The 12052-nt window shown below is 37.7% G+C and overlaps 1 protein-coding gene across 4 annotated transcripts in view; it reads right to left on the bottom strand.

The window, feature by feature from the left end:
- Positions 1 to 432: 432 nt before the first annotated feature.
- The window catches only part of LOC134527596 (mediator of RNA polymerase II transcription subunit 13), a 265928-nt gene continuing 254308 nt past the window's right edge, over positions 433 to 12052 (bottom strand). For all 4 annotated transcript variants that reach the window (XM_063360415.1, XM_063360416.1, XM_063360417.1 and 1 more), the window contains 2 exons: positions 10605 to 10882; positions 433 to 3006 (listed from right to left, as the gene is read on the bottom strand). In XM_063360415.1, coding sequence (XP_063216485.1) covers positions 2874 to 3006; positions 10605 to 10882 — 411 coding nt within the window. In that variant the 3' untranslated portion in view covers positions 433 to 2873. The remainder of the gene's footprint in view (positions 3007 to 10604; positions 10883 to 12052) is intronic.

The following is a 12052-nucleotide window of genomic DNA, read 5'->3' as shown; positions in this document are numbered from 1 at the left end:
TGTAGTATCAACGTAACAGTGTTCACCATTTATTCTGTATTGCAATATAAGTGAAAGACATGAAAAAATTTAAATTGATTATTTTCTGCAGAAATATTGCAAGTTGTAGGAAAATAATAATAATAATAATAATAATAATAATAATAATAATAAAAATAATACAAGACTTGGACAATTCCGGGAATTTTTTTTGTTGGTGTCTGACACCCAACCTGTTACATTATTTGCAAATTAAAATTTTGTAGTCTTGCACATTAAAAATGCATCCAGCAAAATTAATTCTTTGCTAAGCCCACAATTTCCTTGAGAGCTGCATTTTCACCTCAACACATATTATTTAATAATCAAAATTGTTTTTGTATATGCTTGTTGAAGGAATAATAAAAAAAGGTGTGAAAGCTATGGGAACTTGAAATAAAAGATCTCAAATAATTCCTGTACACATAAAACTGTATTATTCAATAATAATATAATCCCATTTTTTTTGTTTTACTATCCAAGTAATAAATACTACAATCATTTTTGTTTATTTTTTCAAAAGTTCAATTGATGTTTCGTGTTGCGCAGTTGAAGCCTTTATTAGTAATGACTGCATTCGTCGACCACCAAAGAGAATTATTCGGTCAACATACTGGACCCATTTCCACACACAATTTTAATTTCCCAAAATTTTGGCAACTTCATGTTTTGACTTTTGAGTGAAAGATCTAGCGTACTAATGGTCCTCTCCAGAGGCTAGGTTTGTAACATAAAGGAAAAAATATCTTTCAATTTACTAAATTAGATGTTACAGAGTAAATACACGTATAAAATATTTTTTTCCCTGTGAAAAAACTGTATTGACATTTCATTGCTTTAGAATGATTCTTCCCTCATAATTAAAAAAAAAAAAAAAGCCAAAAAAATATTGAGGACATCTTTAGTATGTTTTTATTTTTTTTTCTTTTCATTCCATACTTTAATATTTTTTCATAGAAGATATTCTTCAGGGAAAAGATCTTAAAAATGATTAGGAAATCTCTAGTGGTGGTTCTTTTACAATTTTCTCCTTACAAACTAACTTCAACAAAAGAATTTTTATGTAAAACTGTACTTATAATTGCAATTCCTGTAGCACTGTGTTAACACAACCAAGTGGCATGATCTCCAAAGTACATAAAGTATCTTAATTTAAAACACAGGGCAGAAAAACATAAGTGGGGAGTAATACTTATGTACATATCTTTCACAAAAATGATCAACTCTGCAAACGTGAAATGGTCAGTTGGAATATTATGCTAATAACAAAAGGAATGAAAAGTCACCTGTGGTAACAGTCACTCCTAATAACAAGTCCACCGTCCGTTTGAACTGTTACTTACAGCACGGAGCACTGGAAAATTTTGTACACTACTTACGTCTGTACAGGTGCAAAGATACCAACAGTGTAATACTTCTATAATCAATTATATACAAAATAAATATTTTTTTATGTAAAGTTCATACACTGGTTGACTGTGGCCACGTACCGCTTGCGGCCACAACCAAATGAGCCTTGTACTTCGGAAAAAAGGGGAAAACAGTCGAGTTTCAAGGAAGAGAGAGAAGAACAACTTAAAGAAACATTATCAATGCAACGTAACATCAAATATTCTGCACATTAAAAAACTCTCCACCCTAAATGTGCTCCCTGGCAGTCTTTTCATACATTACAAAAAATGTTAAAATATGTGATAAATGACATACCGAATGAAACACCATTTACAAATTGTGAAGACATTGCCATTAACCTTACACAGCATATTGAACAATGTTACACAGTTTTAAAACTATCTGAAGATATTATCTGTACAAAATGTACACAATTATATGTTCTGAACACTTAAACACATTTGCATTTATACACACATTATTCTTACAGTCCTTTAAGGATATATCAAATATACAATTATCACACACGTCATCAATAATTGATAATTCTTAACAGTTTGTACTATTCCATAATATAATAAGATATATTTTTTATGTATAATTATATGTATAAACCTATGTATATTTTATTATATATTCTCTGTAAATACAAAGTTCCCCGTTCCCTAATAGAGTAAATTTGAGGATATTTTCTTTTGCATATTTAAATGGACATTCCCAATGCACATGTACCGGCAGCCTGGCATGAGAGAGCTAGCCAAGAGCGCCAAGAGCGCGACGAGCGAGAACACGAGAACTCTTGGTGTATATGTACATTCATCCGCGATTGAACACTCCACCACAGTGCATTGCCCTAAGTGTCATAAAAGTCACATTAAAAAGATTCAAGTTCTTGCTAGTAGACCCCTACTAGGAAATCAGTATAAAACCATACATCGATAATGAAAATTAATGCAAAAACAAATAATATATAAAATAAAAATTATAAAATCAAGTACCATGGACACTCAATTTCTCATGCCATAAATAAAACATCAAAACAGATAAAATTTTTGGAACAATAATTTACATAAAAAGCTGAATAAATATGCATTATCTAAAAAAATTGTATCTACAAACTGCAGGAGAACAATAAAAAAACAAAATCCCTTGGGTATGAAAGTAATCACCAACTTTGGTTGGTACCAATCAACTGCTTTTTTTCAACATTCACTGACATTCATTAAACAAAAAAAAAATATATTAAGGACGATGTTTCCTTCTTTGGTTAATTGATTCCTGCCAGAAACCCTTCCTTCGAGAGAGAGAGAGACAGAGAGAGAATAGAACACCTAAAATCACAATTGAAATAAGAACTCTCACTATGATTGTCACTTACACCGACAACACGACCATATCTCAAGATTGGACAAGTCTTATTGCTGGGGCGCGTCCGAGGTAACTAAGGGGGGAGGGCAGGCAGGTCAGACGAGGGCGGAGGTCATGTGGTACAGCTGCATCAGCGCCTGAACGTGCACGGGCAGGCACGAGAGGCGGTCGCGAGTGTTGGAGTCCAGCGCCAGCCACGAGAGCGCGTTGTAGCCTTCCAGGACGTACCTGTGCATCAAAACAATGAATGAATGAAGAATCAGGTCTCAATGTTTTGTCAACATTTGGCTCATCAAAGACCAGGGTGTCTACAAATACCCGGTGAACCAATTTTGGGACTTTTGGATTCAATTTTCTAACTTTTTTACAACACAGGATAACTTTTTTGAACATAAAAAACAAATATAAACATAATAAAAATGTATAAACTATTTTACTTTTAAGAAGGTCATGCTGATTCTTATGTTAGAGGGAGATTGTTTCCACGATTTAAGCGGACAATATCCACTATAAATATTTCATATGCCACTATAAACTGAACAGAGATGTCAAAAAATATACTGCAAGTATGCAAAAAGCTACTGGAAATAAACGTTTCATGACTTTCAGCACTATTACTGTTTATTTTGAGCCTTAATCATGAATTTTGTAACCTGTGGACCCCTGAAGACGGTGAGGGTTGTTGAGAATAGAATGGAGGATTGATGGTAGGAATGTGTGATGAAGGAAGTCTTAGAAATTTACATTTATTGAAGGGGTAATATTGTAAGTATTTGAAGGCCAAGCGTGAAAATTTTCAAGCTAAAATTGCATGAAATTTTTGTAAGCATGGTTTTCTTAAGAGGTTTTAAACATAAGTACTGGCATGGACCTTAAGTATTTGTACTTAGTACTAAAAATAATATATCCTACATTAAAAGAATAATAACAATAAAAAGTATGACAGTTTTAATCTTGCTCTTTCTGTTTGAATAACGCTTATTTAACCCCCCCCCCCCTTACACACACACACAACTATTAATTAAGTTTATTAGAGAGTCAAAATCAAACAGTTGCAAATTAAAAATTTCCACGTTTTACAAATATTTTTTTACAGACTCTAAAACATTAAGAGTTGTTTGCAATAAATTAAGTTTTCCTAAACTTTGAACCTCCGCTCAAGCTTTTACAACTGTAATTATTAGTGTCACGTTCGAACGCCAGTCGACTGCAACTTCGAACAGCCCCCCCCCCCCCCCCCTTTTTTTTTCCAATGTCAATCTTCAGAAAATTTGAGCTCATTACTTCAGCTCTGACTATTCTTGTCATGATATTCCGTACAAGATCAGACAGTGTTTCAAACAAGAATGGCACCATTGGACTGTCCGTCTGAAACTCTCTCAAGAAGGGCTCGACCTCTTTGGACAGAGACTGAAAAAAAGTTAGTTTGGCCAATAATAACCTATCTTTGAGACTACTAACAACAGTTTTGAAACTATTGCATTTGGGTTCCATTGGAGAGCCATCAACTGTTTTTACATATTTTTCTATGCAAGGAAGAACCTGCAAAGCTCTTGATACAACAATGTCATTTTCAAGCCACCTTACATTGCAGAACTTCAATGGGAAAACAGAGCTTCCTGTAACCTGAATGTAATCTCCTCGCCTAGCAGGGGAATCTTTGAACAAATACCGTATATACTCGTGTATAGCACGCCCTTTTTTCCCCTCAAGTAAAGGAAAAAAATAAGGATGCGCGCTATACACGGGAAAAAAAATTTTTTTTTGGGGGGGGGGGGGGGGGGAGGAGTGGAAGTCGTTAACTGCCGGGTGACGGGTGACGTTTCTGGCCAGCCCCCACACATACGCACAAGCAACAAGGCCTCTGTTTCACACACACACACACACACGCGCGCGCGCGCAAGCTCGCACATCATGGTCTCTTGTTTATTTTTAGACCTCCCCCCTTTACAGAAAGCCAGCTCAGAAGCTAGTAAAATGAGAGAGAGAGAAAGAGAGAATGTTGTCACCAGTTCCCCCCCCCCCCCCGCCAACTTCTTCGCTTCCTCCATTCCTCACCGGTGAGTCATCAAGTTCTCCGCGCCAGCTTAGCAACGTAGCGCGGCACGCCTCCCTCCCTTCCTTCCTTCCACGTACCAGTTGTGACGATATAGCGCTTCATTATCTTCCGTTTAGACAGCAGAGTTTATGTATTTTCCTGACGCATCACCACACATCAATTTAAATAATCAGGTACCACAAAATGTTAGTAAAATTTATTTATGGGGGAAAAAAAAATTTCAATTTTTTTTTCTTTGGAATTAGTTGCAAAAATCGTGGTGCGCGCTATACACGAGGGCGCGCTATACACGAGTAAATACGGTAATACAAATCTCTAAGAAATTCATTTAGATTCCATTCAGTTCCCTTGAGCCCTACCTTAAATGCATTGTGCAACGTGTGCAACCCACATGATCCAATATCAAGCAACTTGGGTCCATCAACCTCACAGGATGAGAGTTCACTGTTCAATAATTTTTGAAGTTTCAAATTAACATTCGGTCCATCCATAGACAACTGCATAATTTTATTCAGTGGTATGCCTATCAGTGCCTCTTTAATGCCTTGAAGGAGACATTCAGATGTAGAATGCTTCAAAAAAACAGATGTCAAGTACCTGGTACATACAGTATTGGTGTTACAATCCCAAAACCGTACAGCTACATCCATCTGCTGGCTCTGTGCTACTTTGTTTAGGGATTCATCAAAGCCTAAAGTAATCTTACTACATGTTTTCAACAGACCTTCTAGCTCATTCTTGAAGTATGGTGCTAGGCCATAAACAATTGAATATGCCATTTTAGTCCGGTGGAGTTGCATGCTATTGGCAATTTCACATGTTAGGAACATTTTCTTAAAGAGGCTGCAATTTCTTTCTGCTGAGCGTAAGGATGAGTGGTTTAGCACCGTGGATAGACACCAATAAGCCTCTGCCTTTGTAACACTGTCTTTAGTCAGCATTCTTTTCAGACCACTACCTTCAACTGTGTGTAAATGTGATTGTTGTATGTCAGGTGATTGAAATGGTGACGATTCAGATTTTTTGTTTACTGGCATGCTTAGTATGCTCACTGACTCACCAACTGACGTTTCTTGTCCAATGCTTATTTTACACGTATCTTGACTGGATGCATATGTAGACACAACTGATGAATCAAGTGCAAATGACGTAGAGGCATGTATAGCAGACGTAGAAGCGGTTGAAACAGATGTTTAAGCAGTAGATGCAGAAGCAGGTAAAGCAGATGTTGAAGCAGCAGATGTGAAATCAGGTACAACAGATGTTGATGCAAATGAATACATCAATGGTGGCGTTGAGTTCTGAACTTTAATTCTTGACAAATGGTCCTTTCCTTTGCTATGAGAAACCACCGCACTCCTACCCATACTGTCTATGGCAAAATGTTTGTTGCATACTTTGCATTTAGCTCTATACAAGTCGGTTGTAACAAGGGTTAGCCAAGTGAATTCTTGCTCCCACTTACTATTATATTTTATTTTGCCTCGTTGCGAACGCATTATGATTTATAGGAATTACAGACACTGGCGTCTATGTTGAAATGACACTAGTAAACTTGGCCTACATGACCAATACTAGACAAAAGTATCGAACATAACACAATGTGAACATCACTTACGCAGCATACGAGAAGCGTCACATAAAAATAAATAAATATTACATTAATCACAACAAAGAAAATCACACTTTTTGTGGACCACACGTCTCTTTTGCAAATCTGTAATTCTAGTTAATTACCGCGCTGCGGAAAAATACTGTCATAACCCATCTCTCACGGCGCACTTAGTAGTATCAACACCTTTGTCTAGAGAATGTTAACAAAGAGTCCGAGGTTATCCCACGAAGAGTAACATTTCAACTGAAACAATTTAAACAGTGATCCGAGAGAAATATTGTGTTCTCTTTAAAAAATGTCGGTAAAACAGTAACACTACGGCCTATCCACCAAATCAACTTGCCAACGAACTGCGGTAACTTTTACCGCCTTTTGTTTCTCGCACCAAGAAACGACAATTCTCGTACTACACGCCATAAAATTCGTTCCCGTACAGATTACCACCCAAAGCTACCGGTTTAGAAGTGCCACTATTCTCTTACATCCTACAATATTGGTACAGCACAGTAGCATCTAGCATTCCACCGAGCCTAGACATAACGAGCGTTTCCGAACATGGGCTTGGCTATCACAACGACGTTATCGTCTATCATTTCGAATTCCCGGATGGAAACTTTCATTTCCCGCACATTCCCGTATGATAAAAAATCCCCGTACATTTCCCGTACTTCCCGTATTTTCCCGTCTGGTGGACACCCTGTAAATATAAATAACAAATACAGCTACCTACATGGGACAATCAATCATACAAATTTTTGTTTCTGACCACAAGTAACACAACATACTGCAGCAGAGAAATTTGACACACTAAAAAAATTACACATCATGTTCATGATAATTCATGATTAAATGAAAGCATTGAACATGTTTCAATGGTATTCTCGGTCATCCTTGTCATCCTTGTCCTCCTTGTCCAATGAACGTGGGTGGTTTGTTGTGACGCACGGCGGGAGGAGGGAGGAGAGGAGGAGGGTGGCTTGTTGAATGATGAACGGCGAGGGGTGGGAGAGACTTTTTTTTTGCTCGTAAGGAATGCGAGGGGGGAAGGGAAGTTTGTTTTACAGTTACCGGGTAGTGTTAATGAGGAAAATAACAAGTTACCGTATATACTCGTGTATAGCGCGCCCTTTTTTCCCCTCAAGTAAAGGAAAAAAATAAGGATGCGCGCTATACACGGAAAAAAAAAATGAGGGGGTGTGGCGGGGAGGAGGAGTGGAAGTCGTTAACTGCCGGGTGACGGGTGACGTTTCTGGCCAGCCCCCACACATACGCACAAGCAACAAGGCCGCTCTTTCACACACAAACACACGCACGCGCGCAGGCACGCAACCTGGTCTCTCGCACACAATAACGCTCACAGCACATACACACACACGTGCGCGCGCAAGCTCGCACGTCTCTTGTTTATTTTTAGACCTCCCCCTCTACAGAAAGCCAGCGCAGCTAGTAAAATAAAAGAGAGAGAGAGAGAGAGAGAGAGAGAGAATGTTGTCGCCATTCCCCCTCCCACTTCCTTCGCTTCCTCGTCGCAGCTGCTACCGGTGAGTCATCTAGTCCTCCGCGTCACGTTCCTGCCTCCCTCCCTCCATCCCTACAGTCCACTTACCAGTTGTGACGATACAGCGCTTCATTATCTTCCGTCTACACATCAGAGTTTAAGTATTTTCCTGACGCATCACCACACATCAATTTAAATTATAAATTTGTTTCACACGTACAGGTACCACAAAATGTTAGTAAAATTTATTTATGGGAAAAAAAATTTTTTTTCTTTGGAATTTGTTGCAAAAATCGTGGTGAGCGCTATACACGAGTAAATACGGTATACAGCTGAGTTCAAACAGAAAGGTGTGAAGTATGCCGAATGAAACGGAAAAAATGTGGCGGCGAGAAAATAAGAAACGGCAGCAGCCAATGTCAAGACTGACTGGTGTAGCCAAACATAACTACAGAAGGCGCCGAAAGATAAGCGAGCATTTCGAAGGATGAAACAAGGAAAATATCCAGAAATAGAAGCGGCCATGACCGTGAGTGACAGGCAAAATGATACGGTACAGTAATTTATTGTACACATCGCCCGGGACATGAGTTGTGTTTACAGCACTTTAGTGCAGACTGTACTGGTTGGCCTTGATAACTTCCGCTTATCGCTGCACGCACGCACGCACGCACGCACACAGACAAAAGCAGCTGCCTAGTGCCTTGCCGGTTGCCGCTTGGAAACAAAACTAGTGCTCTGACGGGGAAAAAAAATTCCAGTAGCTCAAAATAACACCATGGTAGTTTAGTATGTAGCGCAAATTCGCAAGTTGGTTAGTTTATCGCATTTTATCGCGGGTAAACGGGTTTGTCGCATTTATTCGCGGCTATATCGTTAAAACGATTTTTCATCCTCTCTACCGATTACCGATTTGATTACCGATTATGAGACCAATAATCGGCAGATACCGATTCAGTTACCGATTATAATGAACAAATTTTTTTAAGTGTAATAATGCACACAAACTTTTTTATTCCCATGTGAATTTAATAACAAGATTAGGTACATATACGGAATTACAGTACTTGTGATGTGTTTTCTGGAAGGGATGTTATACCTAGGAACTGTCTTGGCCATGAGGCGTCTGAAACCATTATTGACTATCGCATAAGGCTGCATATCTTCACAACAAATAATTTCAGCTATTAACTGTGTCAGTTCTAATGCTCTTGTCATTCACATCATACAGTATTTTCTTTTCCATGATGTCTGTTATTTTTGTTTGAGCCAATTTTAGTACTTTTCTTGGAACCCCAACTGTATCACAATCATCTGTGGTTACATAAGCACACATCTCCACTAATTTATCAGGATGCATTCGCTTGATGTGGTTCCATAGGTTAGTAGTAGTGTATTCCTGCTGATTGGTCAGTCCACTGCCACCACCACGAAAAATTACCGTTTTACAATGTAAATACAGTGTTTTCTCGTATAATCGTCGCACATTTTATTCTAAAATCAAGTTTGAAAAGTAGGGGTGCGACAATTATGCGGAAAAAAAATCTTTGTTAGGTAAAGTTATTCATAAAAACAAAACCTGTTCATGGAAAGTACGTTTATTTAAAAAAGGTGGAGTATACAATAACACGCCAAACAATCTATTTTAATAATTCCTTAAACAAAAACCTTTCTTCAAATTTAAATAGAATAACCAAAACTCTAACACGAACGCAAGCCACTTGAATCTGACGTGAACTAACGTGTCGTAGTACACACTTGCCACGAAAGAATGCGGGCTATCAAATGCAGTTAACTCGGCACCTGACAGAGAGCGCGCGTTGCATCCAATCGGCAAGATATCGATATTCGACTACGTGCGTGCGCTCTATACGGGAAGCAACATAACCAAACATGAATGATGCGCTGGCTACATTTTTATAAGCGGTACGCCGCGGTACCGCAGACAATCAGATAAAGGAAATACCATTTAAAAACGTTTTTAAAAGAAAATTTACATGTCAAACAACTTTGTATTTCCGTTAATTAAATAAATAAGTGGTAATGACAGAAATTAAATGTTAGATTATACCTACACCGTGGCGACGCAGACGATCAGATAAAAGAAATAACGTTTAAAAACGTCTTTATAAGAAAATTTTAACGTCGAAAAACTTCATATTTTTCCGTTAATTTATTAAGTAAATGGTAATGACCGAATAAATATTAGATTTCTACTTTAAAATACATAGTTTTATACAGAAAAGATACCTACACAAAGCGTTCGGAATCTACTAGCGGGACCAAAAACATCATGCGACGTTTACGCGAGAAGTTTTTTTTTATCCCAATTTTGACAGCCTAAAATATGGTCGCGACGATTACGCGCGTGCGACCATTATGCGATAAAACACGGTATCTGTTTATAGTTCCGTAGGTATCTTATTCAATTTTTTAAATTTTATTTTAAGATTATACTGTAAAATATTTCTTCCATCATCTACAAAGAAACCTTGGAATAAAGAGTGTTATTAATGTACTGATTTATTATTTACAAAAATAGAATTTCTGTAGACCTTCAGTGTTATAATTGACAAAAGTATTACACCAGTTTTGTATCGGTTATGGGATTGGTTAAAGAAGAGCATCAAATATCACCCATCAGCAGCGTGTACCTGAGCACGTCGGTGGTGTACTGCGAGTCGAGCGGGTGGCCGGCGACGGCCGACTGCTGCTGGAGCAGGTCGTCGTTCTGGTGAATGGCCGGCACGTGCAGCAGCAGCGCGTTCTTCAAGAAGGCAGGGCACACGCCCTCGAGGTGCGGGCACGACGCCCAGAACCAGCGCGGCATGCGACCCGTGGGTGCGGTCGAAACGTAGAAGCCCAGCGCCAAAGGTTGCTGGTGCAGCAGGCCAACCTCGTCCTGCGAGTCCACACCCAGGCTGCCCCCACTCTGCACACCCGACAACACCACACCGTTACCAACACCAATACCATTTCAAACACATCACTACTTTTCAATAATTTTTTTTACAATTATTCAACTGGGTAACGTGCAAATTCACGTGTTCTCATGTTGCAAATATAAACTTATAATACAAAACTCGGACTAAAATTTAACACAGAATTCTTTACAATAATGCCGATCGTGATAAATATACAAAAGGTATCAATTTGAGAGCAAAACAGTAAAATTAATTTCCTGGTGCACGCTCATCGGTGTGGTGGCAGGGGCTATATTTAGTGCACGCAAATTAGCGTCTATGAAATTATCCTCAAATACAGTTTATAAACTTTTATCGTCATAACACTATATTATTGTAACTTTAATGATACCTATAATTTATTAGCCAGGAAAATTGTGTTGGAACAAAATATGGAGTCCAGGATATTTAACATCTATCTTTTAAGTATTTTTCAAACTAAAAGTTGCAGCCCAATTAAGAAATTAAAATAGTATTAACCCGAAAGATTTAAAAACACTTACTATAACACTAGGTATATGTATATTTGTTTTTGTTTATATTACAGAAATCAGTCTGTATAAACTTCCTACAAACAACCAACTTTACTGAGCATTTAAGACTCAACAGTAAAAATTTAACCACAAAATTATTTTATTCAATCAACATGGCATTGAATATATATTAGGGATGGGATGAATCCACATTTTGGTCGAATCCGAATCCTTGTTCGAATACTCAGTGTTTGTCATCGAATCTCGAATACCAGTTAAACACTAAACTTCACCACATGTTATTAAAAAAAATCACACATTTATTTTAAAAAATTACATAGGCCTATGCATTAAAAAAAATCACATGTGTATTTATAAAATTATAAAATAAGTGCATAGTGTATACACCTGATATAAAATAGAGACAAATAACCTCAAAAACCACACACATAAGTTTGTATCCGTCTAATTCTCTGTTAAATTAACCCTTCCTATGTTTTCAACAAAATACGTTTGTATAACAGACACCATTTTAAAAAAGTTACGTTTTTTTCTGCAATATTATATTATTGAAGGTTGGAAATGATCGAGTAGTTATGCTAATTGAGAAAATGCAGCGTAGTTTATCTTATGTTTGTGCTATTTCCGTTACCTTTATAATATAGT

The sequence above is a fragment of the Bacillus rossius genome, chromosome 1 (assembly GCF_032445375.1).
Source record: "Bacillus rossius redtenbacheri isolate Brsri chromosome 1, Brsri_v3, whole genome shotgun sequence".
NCBI lineage: Eukaryota > Metazoa > Arthropoda > Insecta > Phasmatodea > Bacillidae > Bacillus > Bacillus rossius.
The sequence above is the reverse complement of the archived record's forward strand: the minus strand, read 5'-3'. Positions and strand labels throughout refer to the sequence as shown.